Source organism: Heteronotia binoei, chromosome 14 (assembly GCF_032191835.1).
Source record: "Heteronotia binoei isolate CCM8104 ecotype False Entrance Well chromosome 14, APGP_CSIRO_Hbin_v1, whole genome shotgun sequence".
Classification (NCBI taxonomy): Eukaryota; Metazoa; Chordata; class Lepidosauria; order Squamata; family Gekkonidae; genus Heteronotia; species Heteronotia binoei.
In genome coordinates this window covers 52,600,883-52,628,453 of record NC_083236.1, presented here as the reverse complement: position 1 = coordinate 52,628,453, position 27,571 = coordinate 52,600,883, and the positions used below count along the sequence as shown (strand labels likewise).

Below are 27,571 nucleotides of genomic sequence, written 5' to 3'. Positions count from 1 at the left end.
AAAAGTTTAGAACTGGACACAATACATGTAGGTTCACAATTATTTATTTACTTCATTTTTACCCTCGGTTTCTTCCCAATGGGGACGCAAAACAGCAAGGATGGATCTAGGGAAGAGCAGAGGGGGCACTTGCCCCAGGCGCCACCAGAGTGGCGGGGGGACAAATTGAGTATGGAGTCCATTCTATTCTATGGGTCCATAAGATAGAATGGGCCCATAAGGGGGCGTCATTTTTTAATTTTGCCCCCCCTCAAAAAACATGTCGATCTCATCCTGTGAAACAGCTCCCATTATTCTCCTCTCCTCCATTTTATCTTCACAACACACCATGAGCTGGGTTAGGCTGAGTGTGTGCAACTGGCCCAAGGTCACCCAGCAAGCTTCAACAGCAGAGAGGAGACTTGAATTCTGGGCATCCCAGATCCTAGTCCAGCGTGCTGGCTTTCAGACTCACAGTGAACAATCCTAAACTGTACACAGAAGTAACCCCCATTTAATTCAGTGGCATTATGACCTGGGAAAGTTGCTTTGCACATCTGTTGTGCTTTCTCTCCTTGACTGCGATCACCCACATCAAATAATGCACTTTCAGTCCTCTTTCCAGCAGGCTTTTTACTTTGCACTTTCACACATGATAAATAATGCAGCTTCAATCCACTTCAGTGACCCTTAGCAATTGAATCTTGCTATTTCACACAGTAGAATCCAGTTGCAAAGTGCATTGAAAATGGATTGAAAGTGTGTTATTCAGAAAGTAAATGAAATTAATAAATTAATAAATAAATAAGTAGCCACAGTAAAATCCAGTTGCAAAGTGCATTATTGTGTGTGGAAGTGAACTGGCAAAATCCAGTTGGAAAGTGCATTGAGAGTGAATTGGAAGTGCCTTGTTTAGGGTATGTGAACGAAGCCCCTTTCTTGGCCGGGTGCAAACATCAGTTTCGAATTCTTTATTAGGCTGGCTGACCAGCCCGCTTGTTTAACAAAAACGAAAGAGCCTCAGAGAACTCTCACAAACTGCGCTTAAAGAACCAAGTATATGCTAACTTCCTTCACTTTTGTGCTTCACTACTTGTGTTCAACTGTGACAGCAGCTAATAGCATAAATAACTCATTGTGGCGGAATAACAGCTGCCCTTCTTGTCAACCGTCGCCCTCCCTGAAGCGACCAAAACCACCGCCCGCCTTTTTCCCCCAGCCCTTCCAGCCAATCCCAGCGCGGGACGACCTTCACTGTCACTGGAAGCCCCACCCCAGTTTTGCCACTGAGGGGGAGAGAAATAGAGAGGGGGCGTGGCTTTGGCCGGGAAAGGAACCGTTTCCTGTTTCCATTCCGGCGTCGGGAGCGCGCTGGCGAGGAGAGGCCGCGAGGCAAGCGCGAGCCGCGGGCCGATTCTCGGGCGGTCGCGAGCGCCGCGCAGGGCGGGCTCCCATTGGCTGTGGGGCGGCGCGCGGCCGGCCCCTGGGGAAGGGAGCGCGAGGGCGGCGCAGCTGGCAGCTGCTGCGGCTTTGCAGCCCAGGGAGCATGTCCGCAGGCCGGGCCAAGAAAGTGAAGATGGCCACCAAGTCCTGCCCGGAGTGCGACCAGCAGGTGAGCGGATCAGAGGCGTGCAAGGCGGCGAGGGCAGCTGCCCGGGGGTGGCTTGCAATGCAGCCTGTCCTGGCGCTGACCGGTGTGGGGCAAGTGGCTGACCCCCGTGGCTTTGTCCTACGTCCTGGGTGAGAAGCTTGACTTAGCCTCCCAGCAGCCAGGTGCCTTGGAGGGTCATCTGGGGGCACGGGCGAGGATTCAACTGCCGCTCTTGCGAGGTTCCGCATTGCACGGAGATTTCACTGGATTGGGTTGGGCACTTTGTCTCCAAAAAGGGTGGGGGGATTGGTTTCTAGATCTGGGGGATTGGCAACCGCAATTATTCGAATAAGTCAAGCTGAAGTGTTTTGTAGCTGGGGGGGGGGGGACGCTGATGGAGGTTTGAGGAGTGATGTGTAAGGGAGGAGGAAGTGGATAGAGGGGAAACAAATTTTTTTTTGCTCCCATAATTTACGGTCCTGAGCGTCTGAATGAAATGGGTGGGCAGTGCACCTAGGACGGCAAATCAGTTGCCAGGCAGTGCGTGGTTGGTTGCTGGAACTCATTGCCACAAGATGTCGAGATGGCCTCTGGTTTTAGGTAGCTTTAGATACAGTTGTGGCAGGTAGCTTTGGTCACCTGATGTCTCCTCTGAGAATTGAATGGACGCACTGCATGCAAAATTACCGGGACCAGTGGCTGACTGGCAGGGTTGTCAGCTTGCCCAATGGGCCCCTGATGAAGTTTTAATTGTACCTTTTTCCCACTTATGTATTTTTTGAAAATTATTTATTTATTACAAAAATTAAATGATAGCATTATGGTTGTGGGTGGGCTCCCCATGTGGGTGGCCTCTACGCGGGGCCAGGGCCTTCTCAGTGGTAGCACCAGTGCTGTGGAATGCTCTCCCTGAGGCCATAAGAGCCCTGCGGGATCTCTCCCAATTCTGCAGGGCTTGTAAAACCGAACTTTTAAAACAGGCCTATGACAACTAGGGGAAAAGGCTGTCACTTTTTATGCTGCCGGGCAATTCCACCAGGAGGACCACCGATAGATAAATTGTATATTCTGTCTAGCCCCAATACTTTGTTTTAAATCGTTTTAAACTGTAAATTGCATATGTCTTATTGTTTTATGCTGAAATTGAGATGTTGGTTTTATTATGATTGTTAGCCACCCTGAGTCCATTTGGAATGGGTGGGATATAAATCGAAAGTTAATAAATAAAATAAATAAATATGTCTCCTAGAAACCAACGTTTTTAGACCCAGTCTGCCACTGACCGTGACTGCGAGTTGTCAGGAGGGGGGCAAGGCCAGAAGGCGGCTGCTGCATTTGTATAGTGCTGATGGGGCTTCCCAGGAGCACGAAGCCACCTTATACGGAATCAGACCATTGGCCCATCATGTTCGGTATTGTCTACTCAGACTGGTGGCGACTCTCCAGGGCAGGGGTGGCCACACTTGCTTAATCTAAGAGCCACATAGAATAAACGTCAGATGTTGGAGAGCCACAAGATATGAATGTCAGATGTTTGAGAGCTGCAAAATATGAACGTCAGATGCTTGAGAGCCACAAGACAGGAAGGAAGGTAGGTAGGCAGGCTAATAGATGAGGGAGGGAGAGGTGGAAAGAAAGCAACTTTAACTTTAAATGCATTCTGCAAATCACAAACTGGCTTGGCTTGGAGAAGTGATGTAAAGAGAGCAATGCCTTCTCCAAGCAGGCCAACAGGACAGTGGGGCTTCAGGAGCCACACAATAGCTGTCAAAGAGCCATATGTGGCTCCCAAGCCGCAGTTTGGCCACCCCTGCTCCAGGGTCTCAGGCTGAGGTTTTTCACATCACCTACTCCCTAATTCTTTCAACTAGGGATGCCAGGGATTGAACTTGGGACCTTCTGTGTCCTGAGCAGCTGTGCTGCCATTGGGCCACTAAGGATCTGGCTGTTGGAAACAGGGTACTGGACTCGGTAGCTGTTTGGCTTGATCCGGCAGGGCTCTAAAATGCTGGCTTTGCATAGAGCTGGTTTACTACAGATGTCGTGGTTTGGAGTAGTTTCTGCTGCAATTGTATCACGAGGTGGTTCTGTGGGCGACTGGAACGCTTCAAATGTCAGTCTCTGGTGCAGTAATTCTGCAGTGCTGTGAATATTCTGCAACAAAAGTGTCCGTCATGGCTTCTTGAGGTGTAGTCTGGGTGAGAAATGGACGGTGAATGGGCGTACAATGTGAATATTTTATCTCACAAATGGGAAGGCATTTCTTCACCTTGTAATGGGGAGGGAGAAGAGTTGTGACTCATAAACTCCCTATCCAAGAATTAAATTGGCTTGCTACACCTCAATTTGGATATACTTTTTTTTTTTTTATTAAACTGCAGTCGTGACTGCATTTCCTGCAGACAATCCTGTTTTTTCCTTCCCATGTTTTGCTGTCCTGGCAGCCCGTTTCGGATTTGCCAGTGTTCCAATCATCAAGAAATGCAGGAGGACTTTTTTTATTATTGCAGTGGTGTGTGGCCCACTGCTGGCCATTGTTTGTGCATGTTTGAGCTGACAAAATCCCCAAATACTGTGAGACCAAGCCATTGTGGCTGAGCATACTTACAATTCATGCTTTGTTACGTAAGTGAAGTTATTGACTTTTGTCCTGCTGAAGAGATCTTTTTCGTTATAAGCTTGCATACTGTGAAACCTTAATGCAAGGAATGGAGATGTATATTTCACATTCACTGAAGTAACACAGGAAACTTATTTATGTAGAGGAAACAGGAATGTTTTTTCTGCCCTCCGAAGTTTGATCTTGTTTGTAGATGTGGCTTTTGACGTCACACCTTCAGACTTCTCTGCTACCTTTGTTAATTAGAATGACCACAATGGGCCCCTATAATTTAGTGGGTCTAGAATACACAGTTCTTCTAAATTTGTAGAGGTAAAGTGCCCAAGGTCAGTCACTCTTGGATGTATTGATTCTAGTGACTTCTGCATTATTATTTTTTGGATGGATTTACAATTGCTGTGAGAGCCACACTTTATATGGCAAACTTATTTGCACTGGTATTTTTCTGATGGACCTTTATAACATGCCTGTATGTATGTTTCAGACCGTGCCTGGGAAGTTGGTTTGAGATATCAAAGACTACTTTCTTCCATGTGTGCCTCTCTGAGACCCTGCATCACTTCTCTACTTTTTTGGAAATGAGAGGAGTAGCAAAGAGCAGGGCCTTCTCAGTTGTGATGCGCCAGTTTTGCAATGCCTTTGCCTTGTATGCCTGCCTAGTATTGGATTTTTTTGTCATTCCAACATCAGGCAAAACCTTGTTTATTCTCCCAGAGTGTCCCCCTCCCCATCCTCTCTGTATGGTAGTTCTGATTTTAAATTTTCTGCCTTTAATGCCTCCTGCCAGGTGTATTTTCCGCTACTTTACTGAGATTAATAACATTTCAATCATTTTAAATAGGTCAGACACTCTAGACAACATCCTTTTGGATAAGGAAAGACTAGAATAAAAACATCTAATACAGAAACATATGTACATGCATTTGTGTTGTTCACATGTGATATATTTGCTGCAGGAAACACTGGGGCAAATGCAGCAATCACATGTGCAATAAAATATGGCAGATATTCTTAGCTGGAAAATTTATGTGCCCAAACTCCCCTTCACCGGATGTTCCCTCTCTAAGGATGAATAAACAGACCAAATTTCATTCTATTCTCTGCTTTTTGCTGTCAGTTTGTGTAGATTCATTTGTATTATGTAAGCATGTATTTTAATGCACAGTTTGGTATTTATATGGACAATTTATTTTAATATGTATAATATGTGTATAATGTGCTGTGCTGGACAATAGATGCAGATGTACATTTGGAAATCTGTACATTTTGCGAGGGAACTTTGGTACAAGGATAATAAAGGCATTGGTGGGTTTGATTTATCATCCAAGGGAGAACCAAAACCACAACAGGGATTTTTCAGCTTGAAGCAGGAGCAACGAGGAATCTGGAAACCACCCTTTTCTCAAGACAGGGGATTGTTTTGTTCTATTCAAAGGATGTACTTCACCAAGCATGGAAAAGTTATTCAGAAGCCCACAAGTGTTGGAGTGCTTGTGTGATTGCCTCATGGCTCTGTAGGGCCTGGTTTCGCATGTCCCAAGGAGAATCTGCTCAGTGCTGTCTTTTGAGACTCCTGTTAAAACCACTACAACAAAGCCCTTGCTTTTCTCAGTGCATGTTCAGAATTGTGTCCTTATCTTGATCCATAACCCACTAAAACCAGGTCAAGCTGTTTCCTCTTTTCCTTTAGAGCTAGTCTGTAAAGAAATGGCTTTGTGTAATCTGCTCTTACACAAGAAACGGTCTCGTGCAAAATTCTGCAAATTCTGTACGTGGCTTGTACTCCGCTCCCCCGTTTTGAAAGGGTTTATATCCGAACAAAGGCCCCTGAGCTCTGGTTGTCTTGGTGAGGCAAACTAAAAAAAAAAAAAAAACAGTTGCCTAACCCAGCCTGAGTGTTGCACAGCTGTGCAGACTTGAAAACCGAAACTGGTTTTATTTTAAATTTGCCCCTGACATTGAGAGTACCAGGGCTTTTTTTGTAGCAGGAACTCCTTTGCATATTATGTCACACCCCTTTGCATATTAGGCCAATCCTCCAAGAGCTTACAATAGACCCTGTACTAAAAGCTCTGTAAGCTCTTGGGGGATTGGCTACATCAGGGGGTGGGGCCTAATATGCAAAGGGTTCCTGCTACAAAAAAAGCCCTGGAGAGTACCGTCTTGTCAGCATTCTTCTGGTCTATTTCATGGTTTTAACTTTAAATAATTTTGTATATTCTGTGTTTCCTTGTGAATGGCCAGAGTTAGGATTTCTTGTTTGGAGAAATATAAAATCACCTTCCCTCTGAATAGTTAAAGCGATCGCTTTAAAATGGATTACGGTTTTAGCTGAAAGGTGGCAAACACATGTGGTGTCTGTACAACAGTTGACAGGAGGTGGTTGGTACTGGGGGTAGATGGTTTCTTGATGAAGTTTGTGAGTTATATTATGACTGGCAATTGGGTTGTGACCTTACCGATGAGGGGCCTTGCTAGAGAAGTGAAATCTCATTTTGACAAGCCAAGCAGAAGGGGCGGGAGGGGAAAGGACAGATTTAGATCAGTCATGGTAAAAATGGACAAAAGTGGACCCTGTTTTTAAATCAGGGTGAGATTATTAACAGATCTTGGGTCTCGAAAGGTTAGAAAACTGGCTGTATCTGAGAGTTGTACTGCCACTTTGGTGCAAGATTAAGTTCTTGCTGAATACAAGTTGCCGTGTTTAGGTTTTTGCCTTTCACAATAGCCTGGGAGACTTAGGGATGTGTACACACAGTCACTGCGCTTTATCATGCAACAATAATGCATTTTTCTACTCTTATTGAGCAACGGAGGCCGGGTTAGGCAGTTTTGCTTGCTCAATAAAAACAAGACAGTATGGGAAAGGATTTCCCCCCCCTCTTCCCTTCCCCCTGCTGGACTGTGGAAGAGAACATCATGTGCTGCTTTGGGGGAAAATGTATTTAAATTCTAAGCATATGTGATGCTGTGGTGTGAAGTGGGATCTGGCTTTGTGCGGTGCCTGCCCTTTTAAAAACGCAAGGGAGTGCATTGTATCCACCCTCTAGGTTAACTTAAGCACAGGATCTTTACTCTTGTATGCGGGGGAGGCTTTTAGCTGAGTACAGTGGTAGAATACAACCCGATGTGTATCATCTTAGCGCAGGCACAGTTTTGAGCACGACCAGGGCTTTTTTTGCAGCAGAAACTCCTTTGCATCTTAGGCCACACACCCCTGATATAGCCAATCCTTCAAGAGCTTACAGTAGGCCCTGTAATAAGAGCCTTGTAAGCTCTCAGAGGATTGGCTACATCAGGAAGTGTGGCCTAATATGCAAAGGAGTTCCTGCTACAAAGAAAGCCCTGTGCATGACCAAAAGCTGCTTCTTTTTTTGGTGTGCATGCATGTGAGCATTTGGGTTTCTGTGCGCCTGGAAGTCATGGTTGACTTCTGGCAACCGCTAGTGGGGACATTTCAGAGAAGAGTGGGGACATTTCAGAGAAGAGGCTTGCTATTGCCTGCCCCTGCGTCCGAGCCCTGGTATTCTAAGAAGGTCTCCCATCGAAGTACTTGCCAGGGTCGACCCTGCTGAGCTTCCGAAATCTGACAAGGTCAGGCTTGCCTAGGCTATCCAGGTCAGGGGGCAACCAAAAGCTTTTGAAATTCCAATAAACAGGGTTTCTTTGGAGGTTAGGTTTGATTTAAATGGAGGTTTCCAGTTTCCTTTTTTGTGATAACTGAGCTTAAATTTTGATTTTTTTAAAAAAATCTTTGAATGCATTTTTCAGTTTTGTGGCCGTTTTCTGTATGATCCATTATAAATACTAACATATCCCAACTGTGCATAAAAAAGAGGGAGGAAACATGAAATCCAGATATCCAGGGTATTTAACCATCATTGTGTCATAAAATATACCGTTGAATATCTGTTGACTTTCAAAAGGCCTTCTTTCCTACACTGGTAGATTAGTTTTTCACAAGCACTTCATGGTGGTTTTTTCAAAAGTGTGGCAGTCTTTGATTCAGTTCATTTCTTGCTGGACAAAAGAAAACCTAAAAGCAATCCTGTGAATTCACATCTCTTCATTCTGAGTCTCTAGCCATTATACCACACTGCCACTCAGAGATGTATTTATCTTATTTATACAGAAGATTTATATCCTGCATTTCAGCCCCTTCAGGGCCACCAAGGTGACGTAATACTAAAAAGAAAGTAGTATAAAAACCCATCATTAAAAAAAAAATTAAAAAACAGAACTTCTTTACACAGAGAGTTAGCAAAATGTGGAGTTCTCTGCCAGAGGATATAATGATAAATAGCTTTAAAAGGGGATTAGATAGATTAATAGACAATAGGTCTGTCAGTGACTACTCACCATGGTGACCGAGGGAAACCTCAACCTCTGAATCCCAGTGGCAGGAGGCAGCATCAGGGGAAGGCCTCAGCCTCTATTGTTGGTCCTCCAGAGGAACTGGCTGGCCACTGTGTGAGACAGGATGCTGGACTTGATGGGCCACTGGTCTGATCCAGCAGGGCTCTTCTTGTTTTTATGAATTAATATACATATAAAACCAGAGAGACATCAGTTAAAAAGATAAGGTACAGTGGAGGGACTGAGGCAATGTCAAGACAGAACAAAAAAAGTGTTCTTGTGTGCGTGGAAATCCATGATAGAAGGGGGGCAGACAGATATCTCTGGGGAGGAGGTGCCCCAGTTCTGTTGGTTGCTGGTGCAGAGAAACCTGCTGTAGATTTTCTAGTGCTGCCGTGAGGGAATTTTTTAAAAGAAATTCGATGTTGGCATTAAATTTCGACCTGAAACCTGAAGTAGATTGTTCCATTAGCAAACACTCTCCTCTCCCCTGCTGCTTTAAGAATGACTTTAAGAATGCGCATAACTTGCTCAAGCCTGTTCTAGGACTCTTCCTTAGACTGGAGAAAAAAGGGCGTTCTTCCAACTGCCAGCTTTTGGCAACTAGGCAGAAGTAATAATCCGGTGTGGAGACACAGTCTCCAAAGAGACAGACACTTTGTTCAATGATGGATAGCCTTATAAGAACATAAGAGAAGACATGTTGGATCATAAAAACATAAGAGAAACCATGTTGGATCAGGCCAATGGCCTATCCAGTCCAACACTCTGTGTCATGCAGTGGCCAAAAAAGCCCAGGTGTCATCAGGAGGTCCATCAGTGGGGCCAGGACACTAGAAGCCCTCCCACTGTGCTCCTCCCAAAGCACCAAGAATACAGAGCATCACTGTCCCAGAGAGTTCCAACAATCTGCTCCATATGTTTATCCAACATTTATTATATATTTATTAAGCCTGAATCCATGCATCAGCCATATGTGGGTTAGGCTGCTTATGTGTGGGAATCTCACCTTCCCCCCACCCTCAGATTAGGACATTGGTATCTCCTACCCGTCCTGTCATGACAACCTTAATATTGGACATGATGCTCAATTCCATCTGCCCACTGGGCTGCAATCAAAACCTGTGACCCAGGGGAATTGAATTTAAGGGGCTGCTAACGGGAGTCTTGAACCGGCGTTTCTTTTTAAACCGGCCTTTTCATGCATGTGCCTGGCTTTGTGCATGAGCTGCAAAACATCCCCCTCCCCCTTGTGAATAGCGGCTTTGTGCCGCGCTAGAAGCTGCTTTTGAAATCAGGGACGTGGGGCGGGTGGGTGTGTCTGTTTGTCTGCGCTGCTTTGGATGTCTGGACATCCAGAATGTCTCGATTCGAAGGTTATTCAGCCCTGGGAACTGGGGGAGGGGAGAAGGGCATTACCATCCGTGTTGCAGCTCCTGCTGTTTTTTAGACTGCATTCAGAGAGGGTTATGGAATGACAGCTTTCTAAAAATTTCCTTTTTTAAAATAAACAATTGACCCTGTTCTCTGGTTTTGGTGTTTTGTGTGTGTGTGTTTTAATTGAATTTTATGTATACTTTCACATTTGCCGCCTCAGCAGACCCTATTTGGGTGGAAAGGTAGCAGGGAAATATTTTAAATACATTTAAACAGGGCTTTTTTTGGTAGCAGGAACTTCTTTGCATATTAGGCCACACCCCTGTGATGTAGCCAGTCCTCCCGGAGCTTACAGTAGGCCTTGTACTAAGAGCTTTATAAGCTCTTGGAGGATTGACTACATCAGGGGTGTGTGACCTAATATGCAAAGGAGTTCTTGCAAAAAAAAAAAAAAGCCCTGCATTTAAATATTCAGGGGCAAACTGCACACATTATCCGTGCTAGCTCTCTCGTGCTGTCTGTCCTAGCAATCTGCTTTTGGATGTCTGGTGAATGGGCTCTGTTGTTAATGACCCGAAGTCCTTGTGAACCTGCAGTGCATACTTGATGAGCAATAATCTGCTTTCTGAAGGTTGGGTTCTCATAAGAATGCACCTGCTCGGCACAGGAAGTAGCATTTTGCCCCTGTCACTTAACAGTTTGGCGTGATGCAAACAGCAGAAGAACCCTTTCTTCCCCCCCCTCCTCCAAATTAACATACCGGCAGAGTGATGTTTTTTCTGCTCACTTTTGGAAACTCTTCGAGCACAGGGTACAGCCCCTATTTTGCAGAAACCAATCCATTTAAAATGCAAGTTGGGCCACAGTTAATAATGCCTGTAAAAGCTGCCTCAGCTCCCAGTGCGGTATTTGCAGTGCGCATGTTCTTTTGAACATGTAGTCAAGACCTGTGCTGTCAAAAAGAACAACACCAAATTCTGTGCAGGGACGAGCAAGCTGCAGGATGCGCTGCTGTCATGCCATTTCTTGCTTTGGGCATTCATGCAACTTCCTCCTTGCACCCTTGGTTTTTATCATCAAGATAACGTCGCTTAATGAGCATCTACACAACAGTTAGCCAGCACAAACAGCAGGTGTTGTGGAAAAATTGTTTCCACGCTGCACCTAGCCTTTTTTTCTTTAAAAATTCCAGCTACCTGAGGAAGGCTTCTAGCGGTTTGCATTTCTTGGATAAGTATGGCAAGGTCGTTTGTTTCCATGTCCTGGTTCCATTGTCATGCGCTCTATGTGAGGCTACGATTTGAAAACTACAGGAAACTGATCCAAAGGGCTGCAGCAAACGCATTAGCAGGGACGTGCCACAGGAAATGCATTGAGTCCATTTTACAAGAATTTGATGGCTTTTGCTTTTGTTTCTGGGCACAAAGGGCTAGTTTAGCACTCTAGAGGCAGCAGTATTCTGGACTGGGATAACTGAAAAAAAATATGATTCCCCTATGGACAGATGTATGGACTGGGTAACTCCGGTTTGGTGTAGTAATTAAGTGCGTGGACTCTTATCTGGGAGAACTGGGTTTGATTCCCCACTCCTCCACTTGCACCTGCTGGAATGGCCTTGGGTCAGCCATAACTCTCGCAGAGCTGTCCTTGAAAGGGCAGCTTCTGGGAGAGCTCTCTCAGCCCCACCTACCTCACAGGGAGTCTGTTGTGGGGGAGGAAGGTAAAGGAGATTGGAAGCTGCTCTGAGATTCAGAGTAAAGGGTGGGGTATAAATCCAATATCATCATCATTGTCGTCGTCATCATCATCATAATTTTCATTACGATCTGGTGTTTAGTTGCCCTAAATTCAGGGAGAGAACAGTATTTGGCTGCTCTGAAGAGAACTTCTCTTTCTCGTACTTATTAGCAGTCCTTATCTTCAAAGCCCTGTTTGTTTCTTCCCACCACTGGGTGACAGGTGTAAGATGACCTAGCTCATCCTACTGTTTGGAATGGCTTAATGATTTCTTGACTGGTAGCCAGCAATTAGGACATAAGATGCCTAGTTTTAGATTCATAGAGTTGGGAGGGATCTCCAGGGTCATCTAGCCCAATCTCCTGTACAATGCAGGAAATTCACAAATACCTCCCCCCCCCCTTCCCCAATGACCCCTGTTCCATGCCCAGAAGATGGCAACAAATAAACCAACCCTCCAAGATCTCCCTGGCTAAGCTGGCCTGGAGAAAAATTGCTGCCTTACCCCAAAGTGGTGAACAGCCTTTCTCTGGGTGTGTAAGAAAGGGCCACGAGAACTAAGCACTGACTCATCCCTTCCTGCCCTCCTTCTCATGATCTGCCTGAGTTTACAGAATCAGCATTGTCAGATGGCCATCTGGCGAGCTTCGCTGTACGTGCGCGTGCTTGAAGCCTGGCAGACGGGAGCTTAGCTTGCATTTTCTGTGCATTTGATGGTTTATTACGTCTCCTTGTACACAAACGTGGATCTTGTGTATTATTTCCTTGGGATTTCTGCAAACCTGGAACAACAGGTCCTTTCGCTAAGAGGCTCTTTAGAAGCCCCTTGCTCTCTTTCCCCCCCTCACAAAAGTGGGTGGTGAATGGGGTAGGGCTCTTGTAGTGGGGGGGGGGAGCAGCCCCAATGCTCACCTGTATCAGTGGAGACTCCAGCTGAGGCAGACAGTCCAACCAGAGGTTGTAGAGAAGGAAACAAGGGCGAGGCCATGCCCAGAAAGGCCTCAGCCGCAGCATCAAAGGCAGGCAGAAGGCTGGGCCTGGGGACAAGTCAGCAGCCGCTGGGGCCTACATGGGCTGGGGCCTACATGGCCAGGCCGAGCAGCTTCTTAAAATGTCAGAGGAGGGCAGGGTAGGAAAAATGAAGGCCCAGCCAGGGAGGCCTAACACTTATCTTTGTTCTTATAAAAAGATCTTGTCCCTAAGGCTAGTTCTTCTAGGGTAAAAAGGTAAAGGTAGTCTCCTCGTTACCGACCCATGGAGGAATGTCACATCATGGCGGTTTTTTGGCAGACTTTTTACAGGATGGTTTGCCACTGCCTTCCCCAGTCATCTGCTGTTTGTCCCCAGCAAGCTGGGTACTCATTCTAGGATAGCAAACAGTATTTCAGTCCCTTTTTATTTTTAAGTAGTGAAATTTGCCCTCTGCCATCTACAGAACCCACAACCTAAAGCAGGTACAGTCCCGGAGTGAAATAAAACACACGTCCAATGGCAGTTTAAAGTCTAACAGATTTTATTGCAGTACAGGCTTTTAAAGAAATCATAAACAAAAAAATATTTTATTGAGATAAAATAATGAATACATACAAACAGAATATTAAAAAGCAACACAGTAACCTGTCAGGCAAGGTTATTGAATTATGCACCAAAGATAGTACAAAGAGCACCTTAAACATGATTACAACTCAGAGAGAAAACATATACCGGTATATCTATATATAAGCTTACTAAAGCCATCTGCGAGAGCAAAGATTTGGAAGCAAAACGAGTACTCAGAGCCGAGTTTTCCAGGGCGAATAAAGGTAGAGATGTAACCAAACATGAAAAGAACAATTGGTAGGGAAAAGATGATGTTCTGTCATGTATTTTAAAAGTATAGGCTTTTCATGAATCGGAATAGCACTGAAGTGCTCGTTCACCGGAGGGGACAATGCTTCTATATTAAGAACATAAGAGCAGCCATGTTGGATTGGGCCAGTGGCCCATCCAGTCCTACACTGTGTCCTAATGGCCAAAACACAGGTGCTATTGGGGGGGGGGCACCACTGGGGCCTAAACTCCAGAAGCCCTCCCACTGTGGCACCCTCCCCCCAAGCAGCAAGAATACAGAGCGTTGCTGCCCCAGATAGAGTCTTCCATTTATACCTTGTGGCTAACAGCTGCTGATGGACCTTTGCTCCATATGTTTATCCAATCCCTTCTGGAAACTACCTGTGCTTGTAGCTGCAACCACTTCCTGCTGCAGTGAATGCTACAAGTTAATGACTGCTTGGAATTCACTGCGTGATGCATGTGCGGAAAGTTACCCGTTCAGTATTTGCTCATTTCAATGTATTTGTTTTGTCTTGGTTTGAAGAGGTGCTTTATCGATTTCCATTGTTCATAGTCCACCTTTCTCCCAGGGACTAGAAGCAGATTTACACAGAGCAAGTCGGTATAAGCAATGGCATGGGACATCCAATAAATGGTGAAATAGGATTTGGATTGTAGAATCACACAGAGGTTCGAAATGGAACTGAAGCAAAGCCTAAGTATTAACTTGACATGTTAAACCAGGGGTGTCGAACTTGTTTGTTATGAGGGCCGGATCTGACCTAAATGAGACTTTGCTGGGCCAGACCAGGCTATGTTGGGCCGGGCCATGTGTGTACCTATTTAAGATTAGGTAGCAGAGATACAAACTTTTTAAAGGACACAGACAAACATGACTAAAGATTTTTTTAAAAAAACATACAATATTAGCAGTTGTTGGTCTTAAAGGTGCTTTCTTTGTATTTCTCCCATGGGATCCGGGGAACTGGGCAAAGGAAGCTCTGGCTCTTTCCCTTCCTCCCCAGGGGGCCAGGAGGGAGAGGAGCCTCAACCAATGGAGAAAATCAAGGTTTTGCTCTGTAGCTCCTGCACGATTGAACAAGCCTTGCAAAGCAAGCTGAGATGCAGAAGGAAGCAAGAGAGAAGGAGAAGGAAGCAGACAAAAGCCAGTTGCTCAGGGGGTCTGATTCGGCCCCTGGGCCACATGTTTGACACCCTTGTGTTAAACGATGCTAAATATTGGTGTGTTGTCCCCCCCCCCCCCCCCCCCGAATTTCCTGCCAAAACAAACATGTTGATCCTGTTTGAGCAGCGACAGATGCTGGAATTTGTGCAAAGAATGGTTTTGTTTGTTTAGCTATTGCTAAGGTATTGATTCTAAGTTAAGATTAAGTTGCAGATTTGATGGTGGTGATATGGAAGTTAGCATAGAGGAGGGAACAATTATGTTTGTATTTAAGGCGGGCAAAGCTGGACCCAGATGGATGGGCCAGGCCCTTCTGATCTCCTCAGATCACAGAAGCTGGATATTGGGGAAAACTTTTTTTACCATAGGAGTTATTCAACAGTGGATTCAGCTTCTGAGGGACGTGGTGAGTCCCCCTCACCGGCAGTCTTGAAGCATTGATTGGAGAAACACTTGTTAGGGGTGCTCTAGGCCAGGGATAGCCAAACTTGCTTAAAGGAAGAGCCACATAGAATAAGGAAGGAAGGAAAATGGAGGGGGGGAGGGAAGGAGAGGTGGAAATAAAGCAACTTTAACTTTAAATGCAGAACCAATTTGGTGTAGTGGTTAAGTGCCCGGACTCTTATCTGGGAGAACCGGGTTTGATTCCCCACTCTTCCACTTGCAGCTGCTGGAATGGCCTTGGGTCAGCCATAGCTCTGGCAAAGGTTGTCCTTGAAAGGGCAGCTGCTGTGAGAGCCCTCTCAGCCCCCACCCCACCTCACAGGGTGTCTTTTGTGGGGAAGGAAGATAAAGGAGATTGTGAGCTGCTCTGAGATTCGAAGTGAAGGCCGGATATAAATCCAGTATCATCAACATCTTCTCCAAGCCACCAGCTGACTTGGCTTGGATAAGTGCTTTAAAGACTCAAGTGCCTTCTTCAAGCTGGCTGACAGGGTGGGTGGGACTTCAGGAGCCACACAATATGTGTGAAAGAGCCACATGTGCCTAAGCCGCAGTTTGGCTACTTCTGCTCTAGGCTGATCCTTCATTGATCAGGGGGTTGGACTAGATCAGCCAGGGGTGGAAAAACTGTGGCTCAGGAGCCACATGTGGCCTTTTCACACATATTGTGTGGCTCTTGAAGCCCCCACTGCCCTGTTGGCCAGCTTAGAGAAGGCATTTGTCTCTTTAAATCACTTTTCCAAGCCAAGCCAGCCAGTGGCTTGGAGAATGCATTTAAAGTTGCTTTCTTTCCACCTCTCTCTCCCTCCTATTTGCTTTTCTCCCTCCCTGCCTTGCGGCTCTCAGACATCTAATGGTCATGTCTTGCAGCTCTCAGACATCTGACGTTTATTCTATGTGGCTTTTAAGTTAAGCAAGTTTGGCCAACCCCGGACTAGATGGCCTGTGTGGCCCAACTTTATGATTCTGTGATAAGCTAAGCAGTGTCAGCCATAACTTGTATTTGGATGGGAGACCACCCAGGAAGTCCAAGGTTGTGATGCAGAGGCAGGCAATGGCAAACCACCTCTGAATGTCTCTTGACTTGAAAACCCTACAGCAGGGGTGTCAAACATGTAGCCCAGGAGCCAAATCAGGCCCCTGGAGGGCTCCTATCAGGCTCCCGAGCAACTGGCTCTTGTCTGCTTCCTTCTGCATCTCAACTTGCTTTGCAAGGCTTGCTCAATTGCACAGGAGCTCTAGAGCAAAGCCTCTATTATCTCCATTGGTTGAGGCTCCTCCCCCTCCTGGTCTCCTGGGGAAAGAGGGAAAGAGCCAGAGCTTCCTTTGCCCAGTTCCCTGGATCCCATGGGAGAAATACAAAGAAAGCACCCTTAAGGCCAACAAGTGGTAATGTTTTAAGCATGCTTTATTTTAAGATGTTTTTTTTTAAAAAAAATATTTAGTCATGTTTGTCTGTGTCCTGTATCTTTGTTTAAAAAAGATAGTCCCCTGTGCAAGCACCAGTCGTTTTCGACTCTGGGGTGGCGTTGCTTTCACGTTTTCACGGCAGACTTTTTTTACGGGGTGGTTTGCCATTGCCTTCCTCAGTCATCTACACTTTCCCCCCAGCAAGCTGGGTACTCCTTTTACCGACCTCGGAAGGATGGAAGGCTGAGAAAACCTTGAGCCGGCTACCTGAACCAGCTTCTGCCGGGATCGAACTCAGGTCGTGAGCAGAGGGTTCCGACTGCAGTACTGCAGCTTTACCATTCTGCGCCACGGGGCTCTTGGGGTATCTCTGTTACCTAATCTTAAATAGATACACACATGGCCCGGCCCAACATGGCCCGGCAAGGTCTCATTTATGGCAAATCCGGCCCTCATGAGTTTGACACCCCTCTCCTATAGCCAGGATCACCATAAGTTAGCTGAGACTTGATTGGGCGGGGAGAGAGGGACTTGTGTTTCTTGAGCCTGTTGCTGCAGTGATTGTTAAAACTTTGCTTTTATTAATGCAATAAAAATAATCGTTAACGTGTTGATCCTTCAGAATGTATTTTTTAACTGTTTTATTCTTTTCCAGGTTCCCGTTGCGTGCAAATCCTGTCCTTGTGGTTATATATTTATTAGTCGCAAGCTCTTGCATGCAAAACGGTCGGAGAGACTGCCGCCCTCTGCAGGTATTTGGTTTTGCTTTACAGGTTTCTTTCAGCTCTCGGAGCATAAAAATAGTGGTGTTATATTTGCCAGATGGTGTTCTAAAGAGCTAATCTGTGTTATTAGGAGAGTCCTGCTGGCATTAGGGGTGTGCATTCCACTAAATCCAAGCCCCCCCCCCCAATTGAAAAATACCTTATTGGTATTTTCCAGATATTGTTTCAGCCAAATATTGTTTGGCTATCCAAAATGACCAAACCATTTTCGGGACTGCTGGATAATTGAACTTAAAGGACTTTTAAAGGGCTCACAGTCCTTCTGAGTGAACATGCCACTTTGAGAAGATGTTTAAAGGGACTGTGAGTCCTTTAAATCAGGGGTGTTAAACATGCGGCCCGGGGGCCGAATCAGGCCCTCAGAGGGTTCCTATCAGCCCCCCGAGCAACTGGCTGTCGTCTGCTTCCTTCTCCCTCTCCCTTGCTTCCTTCTGCATCACAGTTTGCTTTGCCAGGCTTCCTCAATTGCAAAGGGGCTACAGAGCAAAACCTCTGTTTTCTCCATTGGTTGAGGCTCTTTCCTCTCCTGATCACCTGGGGAGGGAGAGAAAGAGCCAGAACTTCCTTTGCCCAGTTTTCTTTAAGACCAACAAGTGCTAATGTTTTAAGTATGTTTTATTTTAAGGTGGGTTTTTCTTATCATGGTTGTCTGTGTCCTTTTTAAAGTTTATATCTCTGCTACCTAAACTTAAATAGGTACACACATGGCCCGGCCCGACAAGGTCTCATTTATGTCAGATCTGGCCCTCATAACAACTGAGTTTGACACCCCTGCTTTAAATGCCTTTGAGTTCACTTGCTGTGGAGTCACGTGGTTTAGAGGAGACATTTAAAGGGGCTGTGATTCCTTTTAAACTTTTGTTGGATTGTGTTGATGGAGGTCTTATTGTTTAGAATTTATTTATGGTGCTGAAGCATTTAGATCAGTGTTTTCAAAATTACATCTGAGAGATGAGGTCCTTCTTGTCAAGTTTCTGCACGGGGAGGGGGGGAGAACATGGAACAAACTGAGGGGGAGATTTTGAGGTAGGTTGAAAACTGAGACAGAAGTCATTCCAAAGTTTAAGGACCAGTAATTTAAACTTTGCTCTTTTTTCTTTTTTTTTTTTAAAAAAATTCTGTCGATGCAGATAGCAGGGGTGAAGCAAAAAGAAGGCGGACAGAAAGAGTTAAAAGAGAGAGGATAAACTCGGTGATTAACAAAGACTTGGAAAACCGGAGAAGGTCACGATCCAACAGCTGTTCAGATCACAGTAGGAGAGGAAGGGGGCGACCGAAGACTACCACAGCCAAAAAGCATGAAGAAGAAAGAGGTACATTCAAAACCCACTGGTGGCTTTGGGGTTTTTCAGATGGAGCCACCTTTCACATTTTCGTGTGTGTTGTACTGCTTCTGATGATCATGCTATTAGTGAGATCTAGTCAGAATTCCCCTCAGAAGTTCCATCTGTTCTGGATTTTTTTGGGGAGGGTGCGTTGAGGTGTTCGAGCATTTCAGCAGCCTCGTCCACTCTGCCTTCTTTACATTTTCGGGGTATAAGCCTTCGAGAGTCAAAACTCAGGGGAAGGCTTTGGCCTCTGTGCCCTGTTAGTTGCCCTGAAGGGCAACTGGCTTGCTGCTGTGTGGAAAAGAAGAAGAGTAAGTTTTTATACCTTGTTTTTCTCTACCCTGAGGAGTCTCAAAGTGGCTTACAATCACATTCCCTTCCTCTCTCCACAACAGACACCCTGTGAGGTTCTGAGAGAACTATGACTGGCCTAAGGTCACCCAGCAGGTTTCATGAGGAGGAATGGGGAATCAAACCCAGTTCTCTAGATTAGGGTCCACCGCACTTAACCACTAAACCATGCTGGATGCTGGACTAGATGGAGCACTGGCCTGATCCGTTGTGTTTTAAATTTAAATCCTCGTAAAATGACTGAGTGACGTTGTACAAGTTAAGAACATGCCTATAAGAACATAAGCTATAAGAACATAAGCAAAGCTGTATTGAATCAGGCCTGCGGCCCATCCAGTCCAACATTCTGTGTCCTACAGTGGCCAAAACCCAGGTGTCATCAGGAGGTCCACCAGTGTTATTCGCTTTCCACGTAGACTACCTCGCAGGTTTGTAGTGATAAAGAAGAGGAGGGAGTGTGTATATGATTTTCAGTGAGCGTGTGGTAAGTCCCCAAAGACACTTGGAAGGGTGGGGTGACTAACTGACCCTCCCCCTCTTCTTCTGCAGAAAAACAAGAGAAAGAAGTTGACATGTATGCAAACCTCTCGGACGAAAAGGCTTTTGTGTTTTCGGTGGCCTTGGCAGAAATAAACAGAAAAATCATCAACCAAAGACTGATTCTCTGATTATCTCTTCGGCTCAGATGCTGTCAGCGGCACAGAAGCCGAGTACTGGATTTCAGATATTTGGTGACCTCTTGAACAGCAAATCCTCTCATCTCTGTCGATGGAGGAGAGAGAGGGCAGGTCATACAGTTTCCTGGTTGAAATTCTGCTGTGGACGGTGGTTTTGGAAATCTACAGACTGTTATTGAACCAGCTGTCTGCCGAGAAGCAAAGCATTTAGCACTTCACCTACAGTGGAAGGAAACAAAAGCGAAATCCTTTAAATTCTGCAAAGACAACTACTTCAAGAATGCACGCAGTTATGGACTGTTATTTTTCCTTCTGGATTCGCTGCCCAAAATGCAATATCTTAATTAACTTAAATTTCCTCTATGACATCGATTTCCAGCTCTTTGAAGCTTACCTGTGTATAGTTCTAATCTTTTAATAAATCGGTATTTTATGGACATCGCTGATTCTTTGTGATGGATTTCATTTAAAACAATTCTGTATCCCCTTTCTCTTACGTCTTGACTTTGGAGTCGTTCCTTATGTATCAGGGGTGGCCAAACTGTGGCTCTTTCACACATGTTGTGTGGCTCTTGAAGCCCCCACCGCTCCATCAGCTGGCTTGGAGAAGAAGGCATTTCTCTCTCTAAATCATTTCTCCAAGCCAAGCCAGCTGGAGGCTTGGAGAATGCGTTTAAAGTTGTTTTCTTTCCACTTCTCCCTCCCCATCTTCCTCCCTCCCTCCCTCCCTGTCTTGCGGCTCTCCAACATTTGACGTCCATGTCTTGTGGCACTCCAACATCTGACCTTTATTCTATGTGGCTCTCATTTTAAGCAAGTTTGGCCACCCCTGGTATATATCAAAGAGGATTCTAGGGGAACCCTGAAATTAACACATGCAATATCCTGTGAGTCTTATCTCATGATGTTGTAATAATCGTGTTATAATTGTATTTGGTAAAGGAGGCTCTGAATCAATGAAAACTTGTCCTCCCTCCCTGTCTTGCGGCTCTCCAACATTTGACGTCCATGTCTTGCGGCACTCCAACATCTGACCTTTATTCTATGTGGCTCTCATGTTAAGCAAGTTTGGCCACCCCTGGTATATATCAAAGAGGAGTCTAGGGGAACCCTGAAATTAACACATGCAATATCCAGTGAGTCTTATCTCATGATGTTGTAATAATCGTGTTATAATTGTATTTGGTAAAGGAGGCTCTGAATCAATGAAAACTTGTCCTCGAATAAAATTGGTCTTCAGGGTGTAGCTGGAGTCCTGTTAAACTCTGCTGCAAGAGATGTAACACAGCTACCCCTGGGTTCATGATACACAGCTCTAAAGTCAATACACAGGTGACAGATGTATGATGTCTTGGCATTTTAGTGGAAAATTGAGTGAGTGTCTCTCTCAGAATCAGAAATGTAACCTTTCCTTTCATCAGATTTAAAGCTACTTGAACTCAAAGTCTTGAGCTATCAAAAACCCATCTGTTAAGTAACATCATCTGGATACAACACTAAGCCAATGGAAAAATCTCACAACAGCAAGCGTAAGGTTTGGAAATCTGTCAGATAAAAGCAGTAAAACTAGCTTGTGGTCAGACAATGATGAAAAATTATCTAGGTGCTGTGTTAAAAACCTATTAGGCTAATATAAAGAGGACACTCCCCCAAATATGTAATAAAGTACCAATTTTCCACTGAGGACAATCACAAAGGCAATCTGAGTACAGAATCTTTCTTAATCTTCCCTTTATAATGAGTAGACTGCGTGTTCAGTCAAGTTAAAAAGAAAGCTCTAATTTGGGAGTTAGATAAAATGCATAGGAAGGCAGTGATTTTGGTGGAGGAAGACCAAATAATACTGAAGAGCAAACCTTGTGGGAGAATGTGTTCTTATTGATTCAAAGTTATCCTTTCTTTAAAGGGATGTTGTACCACTCTTGGCGTATCAATTTTTTTTAACACTAACCTATTAACTACTGTGATTATTTATGTTACTTCGTTTATACCCTGCCTCTGTCCCCAATGGGAACTCAAAGCAATTTGCATCCTTCTTTCCTCTGTTTAACCTTCACAACAGCCCCGTGAGGTAGGTTGGGCTGAAAGTGTGTGACTGGTCCAAAGTCACCCAGAGGTCTTGGAATACACACTAAAGACTAGGGTTGCCCAGTCCGACTCAGGAAATATCTGGGGACTTAGGAGGTGGAGCCAGCAGCAAGGCTGTGACAAGCAGGACTGAACTCTGAAGGGAATTCTGGCCATGACATTTAAAGGGACCATGCTCCTTTTAAATGCCTTCCCTCCATTGGATATAATGGAGGAGAGGGACACCTTTGGGGTCTCTTAGAATTGGACCCCCTGGTCTAATCTTTTTCACACTTGATTTGTTTGTTTTTTTGGAGGAATGGCTCCAGATGTTCTGCTGAGAAGTTGGTGCCTCTAACTAAAAAAACCCCAGCCCCCCCCAGAGCACCCACATACCCACGGATCGATTCTCCACTATCGGTCTCTATAGGGTATAATGGAGTGCCCAGTGGACATTCAACACCCCCCCACCCTTCTGATGACTCTGAAGCTGGGAAATGGCCTCCAAACCAGGAGGTCCCCTGCCCCGAACTGGGGATTGGCAGCTCAAGTGGGGACTCAAATCTGGGTCTCACAGATCCTAGCCTGACGCTCTAACCACTACACCACACTGGCTCTGGCTGACAAGGCTTCTATTAAAATGTTTCCTCGCATTGGGAGCAGATGCCAAGTGGAATGGTCTTGGAGGGTGGATCTGAGCTCTTGGCCACCTGCTGGCCACCCTTGGTATTGAAGCAGAGGGTCACAGGTTCACTGCAAGTAGAAAGTCCCAGAGTTCAGTCTCCAACTCCGGGATCTTGGGTAGCGGAAGAAATTGTCTCAGATCCTGGAGAGCTACTGCCACTGAGTGGATACTACTGAGTTATCATCTGGGGCAACAGCCTGACTCTATTAACACAGCTTTGTACATGCACTGTGTTTGTATGGATGACTTGGGGAGGTTTCGTGGGCTAAATTTCCTGCCCTTGCTGCTGGGTGTGTGATACCAACTGTTGGGGTGGACAGTTCCCACCCCCCAAGATTCACTTTCTTAGATAGAGGAAGGGCTTTTTTTTTTGTAGAAAAAACCCAGCAGGAGGTCCCCTGTGCCTTCCCCAGCACACCCACTGCAGCAGGCATGCCAGGGAAGGGTGAAGCCACTGGGGAGGTCATAGAATCATAGGGTTGGAAGGGACCTCCAGGGTCATCTAGTCTAACCCCCCGCACAATGCAGGAAACTCACAAATACCTCCCCCTAAATTCACAGGAATTTCATTGCTGTCAGATGGCCATCGAGGCTCTGTTTAAAAACCTCCAAGGAAGGAGAGCCCACCAGCTCCCGAGGAAGCCTGTTCCACTGAGGAACTGCTCTAACTATCAGGAAGTTCTTCCTAATGTTGAGCTGGAAACTCTTTTGATCTAATTTCAACCCACTGGTTCTGGTTCTACCTTCTGGGGCCACAGAAAACAATCCCCCACCATCCTCTATATATGACAGCCCTTCAAGGACTTGAAGATGGTGATCATATCACCTCTCAGCTGCCTCCTCTCCAGGCTAAAGATGCCCAGCTCCTTCAACCTTTCTTCATAGGACTTGGGCTCCAAACCCCTCACCATCTTTGTCACCCTCCTCTGGACCCATTCCAGATTGTCTACATCCTTCTTAAAATGTGGTGCCCAAAACTGAACACAATACTCCAGGTGAGGTCTTACCAGAGCAGAATAAAGTGATACCATCACTTCATGTGATCTGGACACGTGATCTGGTGTTCAAAGATGCCTCCCCGTGCCTTCCCCAGTGTGCCAGCTGGAGCCCTGGCAAGCCCAGGCAGAGCTCCGCTCCTGCCTCCAAAAAGCCCTGGATAGAAGAATTTATATGTCTTACTCTCCTCTCTTTTTAAAGGAGGAGTTTCTCTTTCATTTCTCCTTGATTTCTCTTTGCAATCTCAGCCCTTGCAGTTTATTTTTTTAATGCTACACACCAGAGAATGGTGCTCTCGCCAGCCGATAGGAAGGTTTGGAAAGACATTACCTGCCTCTGAGCACCTACGGAGTGAAAATCTGGAATTATGCAGAACCTCCCTGCCCCCCTCCTCTCTCCAGATTTTTCGTTGCTCAAAATGGAATTGATCAGAGACCGATTCCAGATCCTGAAAAAAGAAAAAGAAGAACCGGATTGTTAGATTTCAGAGAGAAACTGGGTAAAGGAAGAGTTAAAAGAATGAACAGTGCCAGCTAAGTGGGTGTCTGGAGATAACTTCTGTGAGCAAAATAGCACACGGAAAGCTAGGAACAGCTTCATGGAAAAAGATGGGACACCCCACCCTTTATGTCTTGCAGAACAGAGCTGGTGTTTCTTTTCTAAAAAGCAATTTGATTTTCCAAATAAGGATTCAACATGAAACAGAATAGAAAAACTCTGCAAACCCCAATCTTTGGATTCTTCAGTTCTTAATAATAACTCTTGACTTAAGTGGAAAATATTAACCAAAGCCTTTCATTTCTAGCATTTTTGTGGTTTCTTCCTTCAAGTTCTCTACCTCTTTTAAATTGGATACTAGATCTTCCAACGTTTTTAAGTCTTGATATTATCTAAAGGCACAACTGCATGGGATGTTTCGCCTCTTGGAAGTTAGTATTTGCCAGCTTAGATCCAGGTGCTCTTTTGACTTAGGAGTGTGGACTGAGTCATTTGCTCCTGTGGCACTTGAAACTAGGATCCATTGAGGGTACAGAAGGGTAGAATTCACTATCTCAGGAATGGCCAAACTGCAGCTCCGGAGCCACATGTGGCTCTTTCACACATATTGCTCTCTTGAAGCATTTGAAGGGCTGAGCTACTGGCATTAAAACTGCGAGCAAATGATTTGGCTACTGCATAAATTCAGTTTGCTCTGGGGCCATCCTTCTTGCAGTAAGACAAAAACGTGTGATCCGAGGCTAAAAAACTGAGCTCACTCACGCTAACTCAGAGGGCACAATGGTGGTGAGCTCCCTGTCATTGGCAGTCTTGAAGCAGCGGCTGGACCAACCCTTGTGGATTCTCTAGGCTGATCCTACATTAAGCAGGGGGCGGGGGTTGGACTAGATGGCCTGTAGGGCCCCTTCCAACTCTGTGCGATTCTATGAAATTTCGAAAGTAAGGCATCTCCAGTGTGTACTTTGGGGCGCTAAATCATACCCTGCAAAGTCAGAGACAGAAAAGCCAAAGGGTGGGGTACAGAGAAACAAAATCACTGGCGGAAGAACTTGGCATCAGATCCAAAAAGCTGTCAGAAATTTAGCTCCAGGTGAGCAGTGAAAGGGAAGGCAGGTGTCCCACAGGTGAGGAGCCACCACCGAGAAGCCCCTGGCAGTGCTATGTCTGATGGTGAAAGTGTCATGCTTGAAGATGTAACACAGGAAAGCTGTCATTGCCACCTTTGGTTGCTAGGTGGCATTAGATTTCCAGGAGAAGAAAAGACATGCTGGCTAGGAATGGCAAACCACATTTGATTTCAACAGCTGTGGGTAATAGAGCTTGGAGACACCCCCCCCCCCTTCTCCCCTGCAAGGCATTTTCAGGAGGGGGTGATTGGCAAGTAGAGGATGGAAGGGAGTGTGATTCCCCTCCCTCACCAGCAGGATGTCTTCTTTATGCCTCCATCCCCTAGTGTTTTTGTCTTTGTGGGCTTGCAGGCCCATGTTGACAGAGTAAAAGCTCTTTTACTTTCATTGGGCAGGGGAGGGTCTTATTAACCTGGACATTTTGCGAGGAGCATCTTCATCATCACCAGCTGCTTGTGCACAGTGAAGGGAGAGCGCTGGAATTCAGTCACCAGTTATAAGCCCAATCAGCAAAAGCTTGGAGAAAAAAACCAGATCTCTACAGGGATCGTTTTGCAGAAAAATAGGTGGTGGAGCTCATTATCATAACTCATTAGCATATGCTACCCCTCCCCCAGCCAAAAGCAACCTGACGCAAGAAAGGAGAACCCCAGGCGAGCGAGGTCTGCTTGGGTTGGCTAGAGATTCATCCACCCCAAGCAGGCCTCGCTCACCTGGGGCTCTCCTTGGCCCCCCTCCCCGTCAAAAGGCCAGTGAGCCACCTGTCACCCAAAATCACACAAGAAGTGGAGTAAGGGTGGCGCAGGCTTCTCCAGGGGTTAATGAGGGCTGCTGGGGGTGTGACAAAGCCCATGGTGGCTGGCTGGCTGCCTTCTCTCCTAATCCAGGGATTGTTATGCAGCTGCACCTCCTATTCAATGGACAAGGTAGGTGGAGAGGAGGAGGGGGAACCCTCAGAAAGGTTCAGGAGCTGTGTTCCTGTGAGCTCCTGCTGAATTCAAGGCCTGGATCTCTATCTAAATTAGTTTCTTCCACCCACAACCTGTGCACGCCTTCATACTTATGCTTAGGAATTGTAGCAGAGAAGGCAACTCTCTGCCTAGGAAACCATACTGTGCTCCCTGTGGTGTGCATCATGTGCCCCGATGCATTTCCCCATAATTGGCTTGTGCGTGCTCCGTGTCTTACCAAGATGGCTGCTCTCCTGGAGGAAGAGGAGTTGGCAAGGGCTCACAGGTAAGTTTCCTACAGGTAAGTCGATTTCAGCACTTGGGGCTGATGGGTGGAACCAACTTGGGGGTGCATCGACTTCTGAGCATGTGCTGACAGACTTGGCTGGCTCGTTTGCTGGTTCCACAGCTATAAAGTTGGTCTATCACCTTGAAATAAAAAAACAGCGTGGTGTAGTGGCTAGAGCAAGGGTGGGCAAATTTGCTTAATGTAAGAGCCACGTCGAATCAATGTCAGATGTTTGAGAGCCGCAAGACATGAACATCAGATGTTTGAGAGCTGGGAAGAAGGAAGGAAGGAAGGAAGGAAGGAAGGAAGGAAGGAAGGAAGGAAGGAAGGAAGGAAGGAAGGAAGGAAGGAAGGAAGGAAGGAAGGAAGGAAGGAAAATACATGGGGGAGGGAGTGAGAGGTGGAAATGCCTTCTCCAAGCCACTGGCTTGGCTCAGAGAAGTGATTTAAAGACACAAATGTCTTCTCCAAGCCAACTGATGGGACTGTGGGGGCTTTGAGAGCCACACAATGTGTGTGAAACAGCCACATGTGGTTCCCAAGCTATAGTTTGGCCACTCCTGGGTTAGAGTGTTGGACTTGGATCAGGGAGACCCAGGTTTGAATCTCCAGTCCTACCGCAGAAACTCACTGGGATACCTTGGGCCAGTCACAGTCTCTCAGCCTAGCCTACCTCCCAGGGTTGTTGTGAGGATAAAATGGAGCAGAGAATGATGGAAGTTGCTTTGAGTCCCCACTGGGAAGAAAGGCGAGGTGCAAATGAGTATGGGCTTCCAAAATGTGTCTCTCTCTGTGGAAAGTGCTGTCAAGATGCGGCTGACTTACGGTTATAAGCAGGAGTGGAATTCTAGCAGGAGCTCCTTTGCATATTAGGCCACACCCACCTGATGTAGCCAATCCTCCTGGAGCTCACAAAAAATAGCCTTGTAAGCTCTTGGAGGATTGGCTACATCAGGGGTGTGTGGCCTAATATGCAAAGGAGCTCCTGTTAGAATTCCGCCCCTGGTTATAAGTATGTTCAGAGGTGGGTTGCCATTCCCTGCCTCTGCACAGCGACTCTGGGCTTCCTCGGTGTCTCCAATTCAAGCACTCATTGGGCTGACGCTGCTTAGCTTCCAAAATTTGATAAGATTGGAATGTCCTGGGCCATCCAGGTCAGGGCCAATGCAAATAAACATTTCCCAACTCTTTAAGAAGCCACCTGTTTGCTTTTTCTGCAACAGATTCTGAGACTGGGCTATCTTGGGCTATCCAGGTCAGGGCCGTATGGTTCTACTGTTAGCTAAATTTGAGTTTGCTCTGCAGC

At 46.0% G+C, this 27,571-nt stretch overlaps 1 protein-coding gene across 1 annotated transcript; it reads left to right on the top strand.

Moving 5' to 3' along the window:
* Positions 1-1,441: 1,441 nt before the first annotated feature.
* C14H16orf87 (chromosome 14 C16orf87 homolog) lies at positions 1,442-20,092 on the top strand. Its single transcript, XM_060254183.1, has 4 exons — positions 1,442-1,591; positions 17,168-17,264; positions 18,428-18,610; positions 19,526-20,092. The coding sequence occupies exons 1-4, from the start codon at positions 1,526-1,528 to the stop codon at positions 19,642-19,644; spliced, it is 465 nt and encodes a 154-aa protein (XP_060110166.1). The 5' UTR covers positions 1,442-1,525; the 3' UTR covers positions 19,645-20,092.
* Positions 20,093-27,571: the final 7,479 nt, after the last annotated feature.

Bases quoted from the DNA above. Each gene is read 5' to 3' on its own strand.
- C14H16orf87 (XM_060254183.1), top strand. From the start codon at position 1,526: ATGTCCGCAGGCCGGGCCAAGAAAGTGAAGATGGCCACCAAGTCCTGC. The intron at 1,592-17,167 runs GTGAGCGGATCA...ATTCTTTTCCAG, and splicing joins GCCCGGAGTGCGACCAGCAG to GTTCCCGTTGCGTGCAAATC. The intron at 17,265-18,427 runs GTATTTGGTTTT...CTGTCGATGCAG, and splicing joins GAGACTGCCGCCCTCTGCAG to ATAGCAGGGGTGAAGCAAAA.